The sequence below is a fragment of the Ochotona curzoniae genome, unplaced genomic scaffold (genome assembly GCF_017591425.1).
Source record: "Ochotona curzoniae isolate NIBS_2020 unplaced genomic scaffold, NIBS_Ocur_1.0 scaffold_3835, whole genome shotgun sequence".
In the NCBI taxonomy this organism is placed as follows: domain Eukaryota; kingdom Metazoa; phylum Chordata; class Mammalia; order Lagomorpha; family Ochotonidae; genus Ochotona; species Ochotona curzoniae.
The window spans coordinates 32,146,910-32,168,636 of NW_024467114.1; the positions used below are offsets into that span (position 1 = coordinate 32,146,910).

The window sequence follows — 21,727 nt, forward strand, 5'->3', positions numbered from 1 at the left end:
AATACAATTTTGAAGGAGCTGCAAAGAAAAATGAAAGCTTTTAAATATTTACTACTTCCAAATCACTATCAGAGTACCCAGTTAAATATATTTAAACATATTAGAAGTCTTCTTTTCAGATGACATTTTTAAAAGGTTGAAAGACATCATACATTTAAAGCCAAGGAATATCTATCTCCAAAGATAACAAATAAATAGACAAATATAACTAGAAACGTCTAAAATAATCTGATAATAACACAGGTCATCATAAAAAAGTTTGGATATGGATATATTTTATCAGGAACGGTTTAAAGAACTTAAGTCTAAAATTGCCAAATCCTCCCGAAATTCTTCCAATAAATTCCTTTCTATAGCCTATAAAAATATTGGAAATATTTGTGGCAGTTTTCCTACACAGTAATTCCTTGAGCTCTTTTTATTATGTTATTACCTTGACTATATATATTACAATTTTTTTCTTCTGGGAAAATAAGGTCATGTTTAGAATGTCAACATATAGACCAAGTTGAAAGGAAAAAAAAAATTCTATATTCACAAAAGGCACTAATTCATCCTTCTCAGTCAATGGTATATGCGCATTCTTTAAACAAATGTATGTGCCTTTTGGAGAAAACATGAGACACAAAGCAGAATCGTGGAGGGCAGGATTCCAAATGAAGGCAGGAGTTACTCTCTCTCCTTTGGACAAAGGAGCAGCAGAGGTCCTGCCGTGGCTGCCACGTGGCCTGAGGGTGTCTTCTAGACGCACATGCCCAGGCACTTGGGTAGTGTTGAGGTGTCAAGCCGCTAAGTCTCCTGAAAGGTCAGTAGGTCCTGGGGACCCCATTCTCGGAAATGCATTTACATTGTACATGGGGCATCGGGTCTCGTCTGGTGGGAGGAGATTGGTTCCCCCGAGAGACCAAGAGAGAACAGGAGTGCTGCTCAAAGCCTCAACTTCTCATCCTGCCATCTCTCCCTTCATCACCTGGCCTTGTCCTCTCAGATTCTCACCCAAGTTGTGATACTTCCAAGAGAAGGGAGGTCCTTGACCAGAACATTGATGTCATCCTGCTTGATCTCTCCAGGCCCAGAATCATGGACCAGGCAGGTCACTTTATAAGCAATCCAACCTATGGCATTTTGTTGTCATCTTAAAACAAATAACGGCAGCCCTGCTAAACAGGCAAGCAGGTGCTTAGCAGATACTTACCGGAAGTTTTCACTAATACAATCAACATTTCCTCATTAGCAGTGTACTTCAGGATCTTAAACCTCTCCCCAACCCCGTTGCCTGTGCAGGGGCACTTTCTGCCAGTGTCATGGTGCAGACACCTGAGTGGGAAGGACACAGACAAAGAAACATCTGCTACCTTGATGTGCTCCTGAAGCTGAGCCTGGTGCTGCCGCGTCAGGTTCTCATGCTGCTTCTGAAACTCAGCAATCAGGAGCTGCTTCTGGATCTGCTGCTGCTGCTGGATGAGCAGCAGCTCCTGCTGCAGCTGCTTCTCCCGGACCACAGGGTCCACCACAGGCATCATCATCCTGAGGTCCGTCCTCAGGTCCAAGGGCGAGATGGGCTCCAGCCCCACAGGAACCTCTGACTTCACATCCACTGCAGAGCCAAGAAAAAGAGAAAGGGAGGGGGGCAGGGTTAGGACCGGAGCACAGTAGTTCCAGAACAACCTAGAAGGCCATGCACCCCATACAACCACCTTCACGTGCACAACTCTGGACATTTCCTGACAATGATCCTGAAAGGTCTTCCGTGCACCGGTTATGGTGAAGGAGCCAGATGTGAAAGTTCACATAGCAGTGCTCACCCGTGGAATCTTTGCATTTCCATTTCCCGAAGAGACAACTGCCATTTCTCAGTGGTATCAAAGACATTCGGAACAATATCTTTTACCGGTCTTCTTATAAAAACCAAAATAGGGTAACTGTTATTGAATGCTGCCATATTTGAAGAAAAAAAATTTCATCACAACTGAATTTGAGCCACTTAAATTGCAGTTGGAAGATGTGATCTGCTTTGAACAGTAAAGCTTGCACAACAGCTACAGGGTTATTGGACCAGCAAAGGAGGAATAGAATCTGCATTTTAATGTAGTAGAGGAGAATAAACCGCAGTAAGGGCACCAGACCAAAGGGAAGGCGCGAAAGTAGCCAAGTGTCTAAGTGCTGGGTTTCAATTCGTGTGTCTCTCCTTTACCTCATTCCTAAAATAAACAGAGGAAGGATGTCAGGGAACTTAAGGATTTAGTGAAAAAAAAAAAAAACACTAAGCCAAGTATGTCAACAAGATGGGCCATTCTGAGAATCACAACTGAAGGTAAACTTTAACATTTGCAAACATTAAGCCAGATACTGTGTGCCTAATATTCCTAGCGCTATCCTAGCAAATAAAAATGGATGGTTCCGAATGAAGTTGTTTGATCGGGAAAACCTCAGATAGGGGAGAATCCAGATGACCCTTTCTTTATGAGTGGCGTCTGCTGTGACTGAAGATTGTCTATGCCAAAATGGTCGCTGAGTGTTTTTAGGCTGACCCTTCCTCAATAGGGATGAGCAATGTTGTGTAGCTAAGGAAGAGAAGGGTGGGCTCAAGAGAATCGGGACGTGGAAGGAGAGTCCACAGCAAGTGGGACTGCCTGGTTTCTTGGAAGAGAACACCCACTCCTGAGAGTCACCCAAAAGTGTAAGTGGGATATGAAAAGGAAAGAAAACAGACAACAAAGAAGTAACCCAAGTTGTAACTGAGAAAAAAATAAAGTTACTTGGAAGATTCCAGCTCTGGAAACCACAGTAGCAATTCAGACTCCTGTAAATGGAGTTTGACATCCGGGTTTGCCAGTTTTCCATCTCTGCCTGAACATTTGCGTGGCTGTCCCCATCCTCCTGTTGGCCTGTGTGTCTGAGGAAGCTGTAAACTTCCCAAGGTCTCAGTTCCCTCTTGTGTTCATTGGGGATAATTACAGCATGGAATGAATGAGGTCACATACCCAAAGCATTTAAATGGCATACAGCACAGCCATCAACAACTGCTTTTCTTTTGCTGAAATGACCCAAAAATGGAAACTTCGTAATGATGTAAATCTTCAATAGGGAGTGATTAATAAGACAAAAGAAACTAGGGACGAATATGAAAATAAGATGGTTTACAATTTCTAGTAAATATTAGAAAATAGAAGCACTAACATCTTCATAGAATGGGCAACAAAAAAGAATGCAACCAAAAATCACCTTTGCAAACAAAAACAAATGTAAGTTAGCCATAAAAATGGAGCACCGTTAATGAGCCCAGAGCATCATAACACCAGCCCCTGAGTATTTCTACCGTTGATTCCAGCGTGCCAATCCCAGACATTTACAGCAAGGGAATAATGCTGACAAAGAAAAAACATTTAATATCATATTGATTACTGGAGTAGTCTTATAATCAAAATAGCAAAAAAAAAAACCAATAAAACCAATTCCATCCATTTGTTAGAAAAATACACAAATCACTACAATAAGTTAAATAAATAATACATTGAAAATGCTGCTACATTAAGAAACAGGAATAAGCTTAACATAGAGACCATGATAACTAATTAAACTGCCTAAATAAGGGGCACTGTATTTAAATATTTGTCACTGTAGTTAAAACACTGCTTGGAATGCTTGCATCCCATATTGGAATGTCTGAACTTCATTCCCAATTCTAGCTTCCTACTAAGGTGCATCCCAGGAGGCTGCAGTGATAGCTTAGGTAGTTGGGTCCCTGGCACAACTTGGGAAGACCTGGATGAAGCTTTAGCTCCTGGCTTCAGCTTGCTTGGCCCAGCCCCAGATGTCATGGGTTTGGGGGGAGCCAATCAGTGGATGAGACAACTCTGCCTCTCTGCCTTGGGAGGAAGAGAGTTGGCAGGGGAAGGTATCATTGTATTATCAGGATTCTATCTATGAACTGTACTGAATCTGCGTTGTTTGCATTAACATCATATTAACATGAAAATTGATCATTGTGTTATAGTAATTACCATGCATCTGCATGCATGTAGTAATTATCCTGCATTTACAGTGACCTCAAGAATTTAGCATATTAATAAATTCCTCAAAAAGATTTTTAAAAATCCATAAAAATTTTTGAGGCTATATATATTTATGGACCTCTTTAAAGGTCCAGGTTTCATTCTAGTTGCTTGGCTTCAAAATATTTAAAATGTTTTTGAAATGATAGGAATTCCAACACCTCTGCCCATTCTGCCCCCACCCCATGAGCCTATATTGAAATTTTTAATTGTGTTGGTCATCAAGTTCTTATAATAAAAGCTGTGTCACAGAACTGTAAAGTGGTTGCACTTTGGATGGGAATACAAAACACTCTCTCTTCTATTTTTCCAAATGACATCTAGTTCCAGTAACTAACTCAGGGGTTGCCACTGTGTCATGGAGGATAAAGCTGCCATCTGTGACTGTGACATCCCATAGGAATACCCATTCCAGTCTCAGTTTTTCTACTTATAACCCAGTTTCCTGTTTATTCGCTTGGGAAAGCAGCAGAAGATAACCTAAGTGCCTGTGTCCCTGCCTCCTCCATGGGAGATTGGATTGGTGAACCAGGCTCGTGGCTTTGGCCTGGCCTGGGGCTCATTGTTGCAGCCAATCAGGGAATAAACAAGTGAATGAAACATCTTTTCTCTGTCTCCCTTTCTGTATGTCACTTGGCCTTTCAAATACATACTTGCATGCATACATATATACATAAATCTTGTTTAAAAATTAGGTAAGTAACTTAGACTTTCAAGACTACAGGTTGGGGAACTCCAAAGATAGTATTCAGATGGATTATAAGTCTACTGTCTATGAATTAAGGAATCCTGACTTCAATTTTTTCTATATATTATGGCTCTACTGGCTAATCCTCCAAGTGCTGACATCCTATATTTATGCCAGTTCTAATCCCAGCTGCTCCTCTTCCCATCCAGCTCCCTGCTTGTAGCCTGGGAAGGCAGTTGAGGACAGCTCAATGCCTCGGGACCCTGCACCTGTGTGGGAGACCCAGCAGGGGCTCCTGTCTCCTGGCTCTGGATTGGGTCACCGCCAGCAGTTGCAGCCATTTGGTGAGTTTGTCTCTCTTTTTCTCTATAAATAAGCCTTTCCAATAAATATAAATAAACCTTTAAAAGAGACTTAAAAAGAGCGATTTATTTACTAAAAGGAAGAGTTAGAAAGTCAAAAACAGAGAAAAAGATCTTCCATCCAGCGATTTACGCCCCCTACCGTCTGCAATGGTGAGGGCCGGTCAGGCAGAATCAGGTAACAGGCTTACCTACTGCACTACAATGCTAGCCTAGATGTTACAGCTTTAAATAGTAAAGCATGATATGCCCTTGCTTGCTATCTGAATCGCACAATGTGTGCATATGTTCATGTATATAGATTGGTATCAATCTTGGGTGGCTTAACCCTGGCTATTTTTCAAAGTATTGATCAAAAGTTTACTGTGGTTCACTTATGTCACTTTAATGAAAATGGGAAACGATTTATTAATAAACCAGATTGTGGTGACCAATGCCTTCTGGTGAGTGATGATTGTGAAATAAAGTAATTGTGACATATTTTGAAGTAATGAAGATCCACAGGACTTGTAGAGTACAGGGCCCAGGACAGAACTTGGAGCCAAAGCAGCAGAGTAACATGAGACTCAGAACATGTCACCTGAAAGGGCTGGCATAACTCCAAGTAAAAGCAGCGCTTCTTAATGATTTATTTCTTTTTACATTACAAAGGCAAATGAGAGCCTTCAATCTTTACAGGGAAATCTTCATAAACAAAGGTCAGACTTTAACCGCATGAAGACAAAATATAGAAAATCAAAAGTCCCTGGGGTTTGTTCTCGCCAGCTCTCGCATTATTCATAAACTACTAGCATGAAACCACTAAAAAATGTTCAAAAAAAGATAAGTGTGTGTGTGTGTGTGTGTGTGTGTGTGTGTGTGTGTGTGTGTTGGGGAAGCATAATCTCAAAGTTTTTTTGGAGGTTCTGGGGGTGGTGCCCCAACCAGCCTCTGAAACAGTTCTTGCAAACCTCAGAGGGTAATTTGACTTCTTAACCTGCTATCCCAACAGAAATGATTGTGTCTAACTGTTGCCTTTGTTCAGGCACTAATCACTAAATTGTGAAAAATCACCCTCAACTTACAAAAACTGCTCCTGATTATAAATAATTGCCCAAGACTGAGAGAAAGCGGCAGGCAAGATCCCAGTCTTTCATCCAATTTATTCAGCAGCAATCCACATTCCATTTGTCTAGACTAAATATAGCAGCGTTTATACAAGAAATCAATAGTGCTCCCAGGGAGGGGAGCACGGGCATGAATATTTCATCAAACTCACAGAGCAACGGCAATCAGCAAGCTGCTGGTCTGTGCAGGTCATCTATGGCCTGCTGGATCTGGTCCCTGTTGCTTGGACAATAGCTCATTTCTGCCTAATCATAACTGTATCATAGCCATTCTTTCCATCTTTAACATTAATTACACAGTGGGTGACAAAGGCTCATCATTTTCCAAAAGGAATGGTGGATTTTTCTTACATCTTTGGTGACAGGCTAATAAGCGTTTCCAAAGCAATAATAGTAACATAATGCCAGGGTTGGGATTCCACAAGTTACAGTCCCTCTGCTATCACAGATTGTGAAAGAAACGTACTGTCCATAGTTGCTCTATTATAATCAGAAATAACCCACTTACAAAAAAAAAAATAGCTTCCTGGATGAACAGTGATGAATCTCTGCTCACAACATCTCTTATCTGGGAACATGCAAATTCCTCACAAATTACTTAGAACAGGTGGCCAGTGACACATGAGTTAGAAGGAAGTTGACAGCAACAAGTAAGAGTGCTACAGTTAGTGGTAATCATGGTTGCTTGTCTCAAAACCTCACAGCACACCTGAGAACAGAACTGGATACAGTTAGTTTCATTTGGACTCACCCTATATATCTGAGATCGCAAATACAATTATAATTCTGTAACTATTCTTAATACATGTCATTCTGCTGCCCAGAGCCAAATTATGCTTGAGTTCTTCACACCAACGGCATGGCTATACTAGCATGTGTATCAGTAAAGTAACAGAGGCAGTAAAATGTGTAGATAGGGGGAGACATATACGTTGCTCTTCATCTACTGTGCTTCTTCTGCCACTCCTATCATAGGTGGAGACCTGTGAGAGTGTGGGCCTGCTGACTGTGCACACTGAAAAGGCCGCCTGCTTCAGTATCATCCAATCAAAACACAGCTACCACTGGTAGCTCTGGGTCCAGAACTGACGATGGAATAGGTGAACTCAGAACATCCTCAGAGGATGACACACAAGGGTGGTATAAGCACATGGCAAATTCCACAGAAGGCGTAGACATCTTCTCTGTTACTAATTGGCTCATATTTATGTTGCTTAGCTGCAGGATTTGCTCTTTAACTTGGCAGGCTGGTCCTATGAAACACAACAACATGTGTCTTGCTGCTCTCATGTCATCTCTGAAACTCTGATCAGTACCAGGATAGGCACTGATGTTAGCTCACCAGGTAGTGCCAGCAAGAAAGCTTCCTCTTCTGCAGCTTGAGTTGCTGGTCCTGCTGTTTCAGTACTTTTTTGACCAAACCAATATTTGTAAGAACTGACAGTGGCATCTGGTCCCGATGAGGAAGTTATACAGTTTCAAGTTTTCATAAATCAAACTCTTTACAGGCACACATGCAACTGTTTCTCCTCTAGCCAGAATATCCGAAGGTGTTCATCTCCATAGGCCTTCTGCAACGGACACCGTTACTTTCTGGAGGACTGGCTGAAGGCTAACCTGTGGGTAGCACAGTGTTGCCTTTGTGTAACCATCCCACCTGTTTTAGATTCATCACCCTCTGGAAGGCTCTTCCAGAGTGCTCAAGCCAAAATGCCCCTGTTTGCAGGATTCTTCCATTCAGCTTTCATTGCTATTGCTTTCATTCATGGCTTGGTGAAGTCCCTGTTGGACCCGGGCTTCACCTTCATGACTTCTCCTTCCTTCCAACGATGATTTTGGCCTGGGAGCCAATTTGTTCTTTGTGCTAAGACAGATCACAGGGGGCTGCCACATGGGAAGGGGTCAGACACCTGGTCAAGGCTCTTGGCCAAGAGGGACAGTGGTGGACATGGGCTGTGACATTGTCAAGAAGAGCCTGTCATTGCGCTCTCATGTTTCAGAAGTTGCTATCTCGTTCTTTAGGATGCCACAGCCCTGGGAGCCCCTCCTTCCCCACACAGAGTTCTGGGAGGGGAGTTTGACGGGTTCTCACTGCAAAGATCAGTGTATGAGAACAAGCAAGCGAGGTGAAGATGAAGTTCAGTAGGCTATCTGCAAGCATGATCAAAGTGATTTGGGGCTGGGCAATTAGTGCCGCATGAAGATGGCGTTCGGGATGCTGGCATCCCATGTTAGGGTGCTTGGGTCTGGCGCCAGCTCTGCTTCCAATTCCACCTTTCTCTAATGCAGTGCCTGGGAGCACCCAAACAATGCCTGGCTTCCTAACTGCCATGGACTACCAAGACTGTGATCCAGGCTGCTGGCTTCAGCCTCAAGTGTCATGGATATTTGGAGCTTGAGTCCATTTGAGCATAATCACTTTCTCTCTCTTTCTATCGTTCCAATGAAGTACAAGCAAATAATTTTGGTTCTGACTGGGGAAGAATTTGGCCTAGTGCTTAAGTTGTCGCTGTGACTTCCTCATCTCATACCGAAGACCCTGGGTCCAGGTCCTGATTCTGCTCCCAATTGCAGCTTGCTGCTGGCACACCTGAATGTAAGAGACACACACAGCGAGAGATACACAGGCAAACAGAGATCTCCCCTGAACTGACTCACTTCTTAAATGCTTACAACAGCCAGGGGCTTGTCTGCATCAGAACAAAGCAGGAACTCAATCTAGCTTGCAGACCACTACTTGAGCCTCCCAGGGGCTGCTGGAATAAGAAATGAAGCCAGGACACAAACCCACACATTCTGACATCTACTGCTGTGCCAAAAGTCTACCCAAATTATCTAAGTCCCTCTACATTCTCCATCTTTCAATCTACATTAAGTACTATACACTAAATTTCCTAAAATACTATTTGTCCAACAAAATGCATCACAGTCACCACACCATCCAGGCATATCATCCGCTTCTTCTCGAAACCAATTTCTAAGACACAATTTACACTAATTCTCTCGTCCATGTCTTCATTCCTCATCTATATAACTGAAGAAACCTTTTAAAATGTAAGCTAACACTATGCTAGCTTTCATGGACATAAAGGTGAGCAGCATGGTCTGATACCTGCTCGCCAAGCGCTCACACAGTTCAGCATCCACCACAGTTAGTGAGCAGGTGATCAAGTGCTGAGGATTAGAGGCACTTACTGCAAAATAACCTACCACGCTATTTTTTTTTACAAGAAGAATTTCAAAGAGAGGGGGCATATATTATTTCAGGAAGAGTCAGGAAAGACTTTATAGGTTTAATACACATGCTTGATGTTCCCTATGTCAATAAAAGGCAAAAAAAGGTGAACTCAGGATGAAAGAACAGTATGTGAAAAACAAATACAAAACAAACAAACAAACAAAAAAAACCAGGAGCAGTAGATGTGCCTCAGGGAGTTAACTACCACCTATGATCCTATGATGCTGGGATCCCAGAGTGAATACAAGTTCTTGTCCCAGCTGCTCTGCTTCTGATTCAGTTTCCAGATATTATGTCCAAGCAGGCAATGAATGAGGATGCAAGTACCTGGTCTACTGCCACCCACACGGGAGACCTGGCCCCTAGCTTCAGCTTGGTCCAGTTAGGACCTCTGCAGTCATTCACAGACAAACCAGCAGAGGGTAGACAGATGCTCTCTAGCGCTCTCTCGCTCTCTCTCTTTCTAACCCTATCCCTTTTTCTCCATATCAATATCAATCTGCTTTTAATACACACAAAGTAAATCCTTTTTGGAAAAGGAAAAAAATAATACTGCAACTGGCTTGACAAGATGAGATCCTGTTTGGATGGGTGGTATAAAAAGTCAGAAAGGTAGGCAGAATAATTCACTACTCTACAAAGCATGAAGTATGGTGGAACCTCTGAGGGGAGCCATGGAGAGCCAAATTTACTCTTAAAAAAAAAAACTAGCCAACTCTTCTTAGGAGTTCAAGGAGACTAAAACATTAAAATAAGATTCCATGATCTTGTTTTGTGAGCACCATCTAACACCAGATATGTTAAGGTAGAGGCAAAGTATGAAGGAAGGCTTCTGTCTGGTGGGGGTGGGAAGTGTGACAGGACAGAGAAGCTAAAGAGAGAAATGGACTAACTGTCTTGAAACCTCTCCCTCTCCTCCTTTGCCCTCCCTAAACCCCATCACCCATCCCCTCTCTGCCCTTCCCTCTCCTTTCCTGCTCCCAGTCTCTCTGTGTTTCCAACTGTTCCGTTAAGACTAATAACTTTAAACCAAAGTGGCCAGAAGAGGGAAGTATCTCTTGCTTTTAGCACCTTCTCATTCTCTTTAACTAAAATCCATTGAGACCACCTTGAAATCCTGTGACAACTTCCCGGTCCTGTCCTTTGTAACAACAGTTTCAAAATCAAATACAATCGTGTTATTTTGATACATATTTTCTCCTTCACATTCTGTGGCTGTACTGTCACGTAGGCTGACTGCAGAGGGGCCCATGCTTGGGACCTGAGTATATCCTGCCCCTCTGGTCCTTTGTGGCACTGCAGTCTCAAATCCTGGGCATTCTATTCCCCTATCTAAAGCATACACCAGACAGTGTACAGGGAGCTGTGCATCTAAAACAACACTGAAGGCGCTATTTCATACTTGACTGGAGCTACACTCAACATTTTTCACCCATTCTTGAATTCAGCAAATATGTATAAAGCCCAATTAAATACTGATAAGGTGTTTGGCCAAGAAGTCAAAGCAAAGCACCTAGAGGCCCAGAGCAGTAGCCCAATGGCTAGTCCTTGCCTTGCAGGTGCCGGGATCCCATATAGGAACCTGTTTATGTCTCAGCTGCTCCACTTCCCATCCAGCTCCCTGCTTGAGGCCTGAGACAGCAGTCGAGGACAGGACACTGCACCCATGTGGGAGACCTGGAGGAAGCTCCTGGCTTCTGGCTTTGCAACAGTTCAGCTCTAGCCGTTGCGGCCACTTGAGGAGTGAACCAATGGATGGGAGATCTTTGTCTCTCCTTCTGTCTGCAAATCTGACTTTCCAATAAAAAACAAACAAATAAATAAAATAATACAGAAAAGAAGCATGCATGGATGATGACACTGCCTCTGGTAATTCTGGAAGCCCACCTGGCCTGCTTCATCTTCTCTAGAACTCCGATGGTAGTCCATTTCCACTATAGCATTTGCTCTAAATCTGTCTTAATTCTAGACACTCGACATGACTACTGCTAACCATGTGACCCACGTGTAAGACAACAGTTGTCATCCTCCTTTGCCTGGCACATGCAGCTCTCATCCCATCACCACTTGTTTCCAACCGGTGACATTGCACTCTTCACTTTCTCCCTTTTATTATCTAGACCCAGATGACAGAAGTAAACTTTTCTACATTAAACTGTTTTTGGAGGACATCAAGTCTCCACATCAGCACTGCCCGCTTTACAAACTTGGTTTTCTGAAATTCCTGGCTCACAGAAGGTCAGCAGAGGCTCATCTTCCACGTGTCTGGCTTGCTCCTGCTTCCTTTCTAATGTCTGCTTCTAGCATCACCACAACATCTCCTCCCCTCACTAAAGCCACACTGACCAATGTCTGGCTCTGTAAACATGCCATACTCTTCAAATTTGGGGTATTCTCTCAGTATTTTCTCAACCTGTCACCAGCCTGTTTTTCTAGGCTGATTTTTACTTATCATTCATATTTTAGCTAAAGCATGACTTGATGCCTTCCTGAGTCCATTGAGTTGGCCCATTAATTTCCCATAAATTTACCATTTTTGATTGCCCACCTTTGTTTCTATTCTGAATTCCATTGGGGTAGAGACTGCGACTTCAGTGCCTACCGTAACACCACAACATAGTGGGAGCCTGGGATGAATGACTGAGTGACCACGTAGACGGCTAATAGCCACAAGAACACGATGGGAACAAAATCCAAAGAACCCATGCACATTTTTGAAGTACAAAGTTCTATACAAGTATACCTATCTCCGGTTAAAAATCTAAAGCAACTTTGATTGGGATTTTTGACCACGTGGAATGCAGACACATATACTGCAACATTAATGCCTTAAACTAAATTTGACACATGACTTAAGTTTCTCACAATAGTGAAGTGTATGTGAAAAATCCCACAAGTTTTTCCACTCAAGTGTCATTTTTGCTAGGCTCTACCGTATCTCTTAAAACTCAAAGTGCTGAGATGACAACCATCTCAGCTGGAGACGAAGCCAGAGAGGAAAATCAGTCTAACAAGTCTGGGCTGCATGCCTCATTAGGCGTCACTGCGGTCACCTCTTGGATTATCTAAACAATAGCGCTTAGTACATAAATAAGCACCTCATGTCCGCTGGTGAAAACTCATTCTTCACATCTCCAATTTGAAAGACGAAGAATTAAACTAATAAACGTAATCATAAACGACAAATCCTCCTAAAGTTATTCAATCAAAGTTATTTGACATTTTGTCAACAAAAACCAACAGCTGTAAAACCCTACAATCCTTCCTAGTAAAGGAATTTCATTAAACTATGATGTTGTAGAAGTCACACTTTTTTTCTGGACAATAATTCAAAACTGGAATATGCCTAACATCAAAAATGGCAAAACAGAGACTATGGTCTCAGTTTAATAATAATCCTGCCGAAATTTCATGTTAGTAGCAGAAATATTCTTAACTGATTTTCCTGTTACTGTCTATGATAGAATCATCATGGAAAAAAAAGGAGTACATAGTCAAATATGGAAAGAATAATTGCAAGAGCAAGAACTTTTAATGTGATTAGTTCAAATATATAATTCACCCTCGAAGTAATTCTGTTCAAGTTACATGTCTGTAGTGGCTTAAAGTGCACTGATACACGGCATAAATGAAAAGAAAATAAATGCAGAAAGCGATCTGGTCTTTGAATTTCCATTCTCTTATTTCCCAGGGGTCTGAATAGGAAACAAAAATAACCACAAATGACTAACATATCAGCAGGCCTTGAAATATCAACATTTAAGTTAAAGCGAGCTAACTTTTAATCAAAGTCTTTACTATTTTGATTTACTTAATTCAAACTCTCTCTCTGCAAATATGCTTTTGAATTAAGCAGTCATAACAAACCATAACACAAACATGAATTGCCAACCGATTTGTAATACACACTGCCATGTTTGCTAGCTCTCGCTCCTTTGAGCATCGACCGAAAGCGTTATTGAACTCTGGGCATTATGGAAGTAAAATCAAGTCGTGGAACTTGGAGGGAATAGGAGTTAAATGACTAATTTACTTAGTTTTGTAATTTAAGATAAAAAATTTCATCTGATAGAAAGGTATCTGAAACTAAAACCTTGAACAGATGAGAAACTTTAGTGTCTTAAAATAGGAAGTACAGGTATAACTTCAGAGAGTCATCAGTTTAGCCACATAAACTCTGCTCACTGGCACCTCAAGTCAACTGACTTTCAAAGAACCTGCAGTGAAGATGGACAGACCTACTGCCCCTTTCCATGTTTTTTTTTCTAAACCGATAGTCAAAACTAACTCCATTATTACCACGTGAGGATGGCTGGCAAAGCTTCCCTCTCCTGAAGATCTAGTGTCTACACCAGTGGGACCCTTGGGGGACAGGGTAACCTAGCAGGTCATGTGAGCTCAATAAATCCCAGTTGACTTTTTGCTCACCAGGAGACAGTTCTCCCGGACAAACCCTCTTTGTGAACACATGCCACCTCTTTCCTCAGCAGATTAAGCCTTTTTCACAGTGTCGTCCAACACTTTTGCCAGAAATCACAGAACTGTGTGCTTCTCCGCGAGAAAAAGAAGTTTTATTTTGTTTTGTGTATCATCCTTACCTGCTGTCAACAAGAAACAATTCATCCTCAACCAACTGCAAAAAAAACACCTCAAGATCTTCTGAAAGCCTTACTGCTTCGTATCATTGACAATATACAAGAGCGCTTGAAACAGTTTTCGAAAGATGGAATTAAAGGGTTAAGGGAGCTGCTGAAGACACTAGGGGAGCACCTTTCAAGGCTTAAGCTTGACCCCCACCTGCAGCTCCCAGCTCTACTGCCTAGCAGTGCAGGAGAGCACAGGCAAGCACGGTGGGGGCTCTTGGGGTACCACCCGGCTCTCAGGCCTATCACCAGCATGGGAGACCTGGGTTGGGTTGCAGCTTCTAACTTCAGCTATGCCCCAATGCCAGAGTGGCACCTACATCTCAAATAAAAACTTTAAAAAAAAAAAAAAAGAGGTCCTTCTAAAATTTCTACAATTTGGGGAATCCAAAATTTAGGAATAAATAAATAAGTAAATGTGTGTGTATAATGTATATTATGAAAAAAACTACTCAAAATTTTTTGCACCACATAAATTTATCTTTTAATGCTGTTTCCCAAAAAACTGTTAAAAGTGCCTTCATAGGGCCCGGCGCGGTGGCGCAAGTGGTTAAAGGTCCTCGCCTTGCACGCCCGGGATCCCATATGGGCGCCGGTTCTAATCCCTGAAGCCCCGCTTCCCTTCCAGCTCCCTGCCTGTGGCCCGGGAAAGCAGTCAAGGATGGCCCAAAGCTTTGGGAACCTGCACCCGCGTGGGAGACCTGGAAGAGGCTCCTGGCTTCGGACCGGCATAGTATCGGCCCGTTGCGCTCACTTGGGGAGTGAATCATCGGACGGAAGATCTTCCTCTCTGTCTCTCCTCTCCGTATATCTGCCTTTCCAATGGAAAAAAAAAAAAGTGCCTTCATACACTATAATATGCACGACAAATAGAGAAAGAGCAGAAAAGACACGTGTGATGCCTCCTTTTACACTTGGATTCAAACATCTTTTTAAAAGATTTATTTATTTTTATTTGAAAGGCAGATATACAAAGAAGAGGAACCACAAAGAGGAAGATCTTCCATGCACCGATTCACTCCCCAAGCGGCTGCAACAGTCAGAGCTGTGCTGATCTGAAGCCAGGAGCCCGGAACAACTTCCAGTTCTCCCATGCAGGTGCAGATTCCCAAGGCTTTGGTTTCCAAGGCTTTGGGCCGTCCTCAACTGCTTTCCCAGGCCACAGGCAGAGAGCTGGATGGGAAGCGGGGCCGCCGGGATTAGAACTGGTGTCCATATGGAATCCTGGTGCATTCAAGGCGAGGACTTAAGCCCCTAGGCTACAGCGCTGGGCCCTTGGATTCTAACACCTTTTACCCTTCACCTCTCTTAGCTTTCACTCCTTCAGGATGAAAACAGAACTCAGCTGCCTTGCATGTTCTCAGGAACTCTATTACCAATAATAATAATAATAATAATAATAATAATAATATCATCATCTTATTCAAAACCTCTATGTAGGATTGCACTAGCTTGTATTTTAATTTTTTTTTTCTTTAAATGGCTTGCTAGACACTTTCTCCAAATAAAATCTTTGAACAGTTCTCACATATAAAACCAGGAAAAAATGTGTTTGTGAGGAGGGGAGGCGAGAAGAGGAACTAATCCCACCCCCGCCCCCAAAAAAAGCATACACTCGAATCTAGGCTCCATGGAATTTGGTTTGAAAATCTCTATTCTAAGGCGATAATTTTTTTCATTTATTCTGATAGATTCAACAGGTGCAAACCTCCTTACTGCTCTTCCAGTGAAAAAAAGAGAGAGCTTTCTAATTTTACAAACATTGGAACTGTGAGAATTTAAGGACTCTCAGCTCGAGAAAACTAAGTTCCACTCCGTATATAACTTGGGCTAAAAGCAAATGTTCAAACAGAAATTCATCTAACGTCGCATCGTTTTAAGACACATCCAGTGGACTGGCAGATACGTTTCAGTTACTGCCACATGGTGGCACCCTGTTTGCTCTTACAAGTACCAACTACCCTTTGCCAGGAGGCACTTCGGTTATGAGAATCCTAAAACAGTGAGTTTTCAGACCTTAAGCATCCACACGCGGAATGCTTTATAACGTAAATGAGAATTCGTTTGTTCTGTGTAAACCACTGGGAGTGTGCACTGCCTGCCACCTATGGAAGAACAAAGCAAGTCTCATGTGAGGATGAGGAAAACGAAGGCCACGGGGCCCTGGGTCAGCATCCCACAGCCACCGACTGATGCAGCAACGAGGAGAGCACAGCCGAGTCCAGGATCTGAACCACGGTTTCCATTCTGTCCCCGTGGAAGTTCCACAAACCAGCACACATAATTCCCTGCTGAATACGACTTGGTAGAACTGAGCCTGTAAAAGTTTTTGATAACATAACGTTACAGAGTTTTCCTTTTCATGGTGAAGAAACCCATGTATGCGTTAATTGGCTATTTATTGCATAGAGAGATATGGAACTGAATACATGCCCACATATTTTCAGGTGAGTATAAGCACCTTCCCCTGCACATGTATTCAAATGGTCTTTACACAATTTCATAGGTAGAAAATCCAATTTGGTGTTTCCTCATTTTCTCTTAGCGATACAATCGAACCGTGTTGCATCTACACACTTTGCTTTTCCTTTGCTTCTGTTCCCTTCAATTCACCCTGTCCTGACTCTCTTACCTGAGATGGGCTGATTCACAAGAAAGTGTCCTACTAATGAAATTGTCATTGCAGCTGATTAGGCTCAATAATCGCATGTGAGTAGATCAGAAGTAGGCATACTGGATCATAATTACATGTAAACAATGTTAATGAGGTTTGAGTGGGCTGTTCATAAATTTGTAGATTGTCTTTTAATTGAAGGAAGTAGTAACAAAAATAAGAGGCAGCTGTTTTTTGACAGTGTGAGAAAAGATTTGACAGGATGATCGAATTTTGTGGTTTATTTTTTTTTTCTTAATTCACTGCTTTATTTACACCATGATTCACTGCACATTCTGAGAGAAAAAAAAAATCTCTGGCTATTCAGAAATAACTCACTAGATATATAAGAGTCTTCTCAAAGAAGTGCCTGAACATGTCAGAACAAAGTCTAATTTTGCATAAATAAATAAATGTGCATTAATTAGACACCCATAATTTCTTATAAGAAAACGCAATAATTTTTTCTCTGCAGTTTCTTTTTAATTAGACTCATTAAATTTTTATTTCTGGCTGAACACATAGCATCTGTTTACAGAACCAGCTTGCATTGAGAGAACTGTCAGCATTATAAAACAGGTTTCACTTTTTTGAGCACGACTTGGACAGAATCAGTCTGCAATTTCAAGTGGCCCGCTCAGCAAAAGCAAAAATTACCAAAGCAATAAACTATAGAAACTAGCAAAAGGAATAAGAATGACCAGAATTCTGTAGGATAATGTCAGCAATCTATGGCTAGAATGAAGTATATGGCTGTTGCCTGCAACCTGAGGGCCATTCAAGTGGATGGGGGAAAATTTGTAATAGAAAAATATGCCACGGCACATGAAAGGTCCAGGAATCCCAATGTCCCTGCTCACGAGGGGAGTGCGACTGGGACACAGCCACTCGGATTCCTCTTTGTGTTATCCTCCTGCAGCTGGTCTTGCCCTCCAAGACAGAGCTCAGTGCCATCCTGAAAGCAAGGCCTGGAAGTCAAAAACCTTTCCCATCTGCCCCAGCAGAAATGCTGGCCCACACAGCTGCCCAGATGCGCGTCCAACTTCTACTCTCACCACAGCCCTGTGATGATCTAATTTTCAGCCTTCCTCTCTATATTACTGGTTTAATGTGAAAATGGGAACATTTATGAAAGCTGATTTCATCAAAAATAAGTACAAAACAGAAATCGCTGACAACGAACTACCCATAGGGAAGCAGCACGGAGGGCCTTGGCACTCTGGCCTTCACTCGAGGCAGTCAATGAGATGACAAACACGGAAAGAACAATGCCCTTCTTTAATGAGCAGGGTGTGCTGCACTAGCTCTGATTTTTGCATGGATTTCTCATGGCAGGGAGCCGATGAGGGTAATGAGAGCTGGACAAGCCTTCATAACTTTGCCAAGGTCTGGCATATAACATTGTTTAAGTGTCTCTTCCGCATATTGCTTAAACACTTGGAAAGTGTTCACTTGCTTAACATCTTTGTCCAACAAATTTCCAGGAATGAGACATGTCTATAGTTTCAGTGCTTTTTGAACACCGTTAAATCTGTAAGAGTAAAGCTGAACATCTTTTCATTTGATGACTGTTTAAAGCCCCTGCGTAACTGCCTCGTGGACTACGGTCTTTTGCTTTTCTATTGATCGAATACTGTTGTTAGTAGAACTAACCTTTGACTACCATGTAAATGAAAAATGTTATCTTAAAGGTAAAATGTTAAGCTACAATTAAAAAGAAGTTCATTGAAAGACGTCGTGTAATACTCCGTTTAAAAAATTTCAGGTGCATTCCCCCTCCTAAATGATCTTTTCGGCATGAGGCAGAGATAACACACCTATAAAAAGCAAGGTGTACAACAACTACTGTCCAACTGAAAGGTGTTAGCAAAACACAGCAAAAGACAGACTGTTCAAATCTATGTAGAATTGCTATGTAACTCCCAAGCTTACAAATAAATATGTGATCCATTACCCTATATCTTAGAGAAAACAACATTTGAATGAATTTACCAGAGGAATGCTTGGATATTAAAGGACATTGAGTTTATTTGACGTTTAAATTTTATTAATAACGTGTGGGCTGATTTTGTTTATACCGAATATCTTAAAACGCTGAGGTTTTAAGGAACCATCATATGTACCTCCAAGCTGAATAATAAAAATACAAGGTTGGCTATTACACTCCAATGATAGATCTGTAGCCAAACCACTTAAAAAAAAGTGGTGCCTCCAACAAAATAATCCTGGTTGTTGAGTATTGAAAGGAAAAAGCATATGGAGAGGAACAGTTACCCAAATGTTCTCCCAGATATTAATATAATTTTAAATTAATGTAACCCAAGATCATAAGAAATACATTGCTAACCATAGAGCTTACCAAAGCCATTCTGAAGCCAATGACTTTATTTATTTTCCAGAGTTCATCATGTTAACTTAATATGATTTAGATCAGACCAGTAGAACATTCAACAGCTTGAAAATGCGCTATTCCATAAAAATTTGTTTTAATCTTTTTATAATCCTTGAAACAAATAGCTTAAAATTTGCAATCCATGAAAATACAAGGAAATACATTTTAGTAGGGTTCATTAAAATACATTTTTAAAAATCTGATGCAGTTTTTCTTGCTTCTATGAGAAATACACCGGTGTGAGGAATATTCAGGTTCAAGCACCGAGCTAGAGCAGAGGAATGACAGTTGAACTCCATGTGATTCCTTAATCCAGCAAGGAAATTCAAACATTGGCACCATTTCCCTTAACCTTATCTAGGCAGTTCCCCTGGGTTTATTATCCAAACGGTCATTCTGGCACAGGCCAACCCAGGGCACAGGCCAAATCAATGTCAGAAGTTTCTGGATATGTCTGGAGAGCAGGTGGGCCTGGCCCAGAACATGTCCATTGGTACAAATGACAACCCTTTCTCAGAAACATTCACCTTCAGCCAAGAGGAAGCCAAGCCTGATCCAGTGAGCCGAGAGCCCAGACTCAGGTCTGACTCCATGCTTGGTGCCAGTGAGCTGAGAGCCCAGACTGAGGTCTGACTCCATGCTTGGTGCCAGTGAGCTGAGAGCCCAGACTCAGGTCTGACTCCACGCTTCATGCATTCAGGCTCTCGGCATGCTTACTTCAGCTCTGGCTACAAACCTACTTCTCACCTGGGAGGCTTCTCTGCAAATGCTTTCACCAAATATATCCACATTGCTTTCAACAGATCTCCATCCTGCTTGGCACCCACAAGCACAAGATACAGCTATCTTAGAGCACTGATGAATCTGTGAACCTGTCACCAGTCTTCTCAAGATGGCTCACACAAACCCAAATGGCTTGGCCAAAGGTTAGAAGCGAAGTGTGGCAGAAAGAATTCTGAGGTCCTAGGGTTAATCCTGACCACACCATTCCATAGGTCATAGTTTCTTAAAACTTCATGGATTATTTTAAAACAAAGGTGAAAAAAAGCTGAGATTTCTACGCCCTCCCTGGTGCCAGAACCATTGCCTGCCAGTTGCAAAATAATTATACAATGCGTGTGTGTGTGTGCGTGAGTGTGTGTGTGTGTGTGTGTGTGTGTGTGTGTGTGTGTGTGTAAGCTTAATTTAATTGTTTCAGTCTCCATCAGGAAGGAGAGAAAGGTAATCCTTGATCTCCACGGACCTTTTTTAGGGAAATTCAAGCCAAGTTAAAAAAAAAAAGTGATGATTATAGATAAAGGGAGAGTGCTGAGAGGGAAGAGAGGAGTCCCCACCAAGAAAAGAGTAGGAGCCATGGAAGACAAATCTTGACCTGATTAAAATTAACACTAGGGCAGGACTGCCTTAGATATAAACCTCATTTAGGTTTAGAATTGCTTTGCTTCTCGATTGTGGTGCTTCAAGACTTCTTGAACATGTCACTTTAAATGGCAAACAATACTTTTCATGTTCAGTTTTTACAAAAACAACTTTTACTACAAAAGTTGCTCCTCAAAAAAAAATCATTTTTTGTGAAAATAAAAGGTACTGTCTTCATTTATGTTTTTCTCAATACTTACAACAATCATTGGACATACATGATTATCAACTTAAAAAAATGTGCCAGCTATAGTTACTAATTTTGAGACCAAGCTGCAGTTGCCTTGGCAGTGCCAGACCCAATGACCTCACAGGCTTTCCACGGCCAGGGGGCTGGACACTGCCCACCCGTGCTGTTAAACAATAAAATATTCAGTTTGAGAGAAATCAGACTAGTCCTCTGATTCTACGAAATCTTATGTATAGGAAAAGTATGCCACGATGCTTAACAACTAAACAGCTATCAGGAAGCTGAAGTTGGGAAGAAGGAAAAGAATCTACACAATAAATAACTTAGAACCCCCTTTTTGATTAACACAGAAACACTGCATCTGTTACAAAGGCTTACATACACAAGCGAAAGCAACAAGACCAGCCATGCTGACGAGGTAGTGAAACACTTCTGACCATTCCTTCTATTTCCTTGAGGCTGGAAGGATCTCTACCAACCATCTTCTTTTTCTGCAGACATTCTCTTTGCTGTCCAAAGCACTTATTCCTGCTACACAGCCAGAGAACCCTTCCTCCTTCCTCCTCGAATTTGGCTTCAAGTCAAGGCAGTTTTTTTCATCCCAACTGTTTTGGACATATGCTGGCCCAACTCACAATGGTAAACACAGCAAGCTGTCTTCTGATATGGTGCTGATTAAGTCATCTTGTGTGCAAGTGGAGTTGCGTTATTAAGGAACTCAGAACATACGACTCTCAGAAATGTCCCTAACATTGAAAAAAAGGATTCAGAATCTTGACTTTAAACGATATGAAAAACAAGCCATGGGAAGCTTTTAAAATGAAATGTAATAAATGCAGGCTCAAACCTTTCAGATACATTGAAAACTGTGACACGGTAGTTACACTCAGATTTTATATTGAGGAATGATTAGAATTAGAGAGAAAAGGAGCCCAAGGGTGAACTTAATCTTCTGCAGAAGGATACTTGCTTAGTCTTGCA

At 41.8% G+C, this 21,727-nt stretch overlaps 1 protein-coding gene across 11 annotated transcripts in view; it reads right to left on the bottom strand.

Annotated features, from left to right (window-relative positions):
- The window catches only part of HDAC9 (histone deacetylase 9), a 579,622-nt gene that overhangs the window by 342,026 nt on the left and 215,869 nt on the right, over nucleotides 1-21,727 (bottom strand). For 8 of the 11 annotated variants that reach the window (XM_040964720.1, XM_040964721.1, XM_040964719.1 and 5 more), the window contains exon 1: nucleotides 1,356-1,598. In XM_040964720.1, coding sequence (XP_040820654.1) covers nucleotides 1,356-1,526 — 171 coding nt within the window. In that variant the 5' untranslated portion in view covers nucleotides 1,527-1,598. Of the gene's footprint in view, nucleotides 1-1,355; nucleotides 1,599-21,727 lie in introns of those variants that run through there. The other 3 variants (XM_040964718.1, XM_040964724.1, XM_040964725.1) reach the window with 1 other exon arrangement.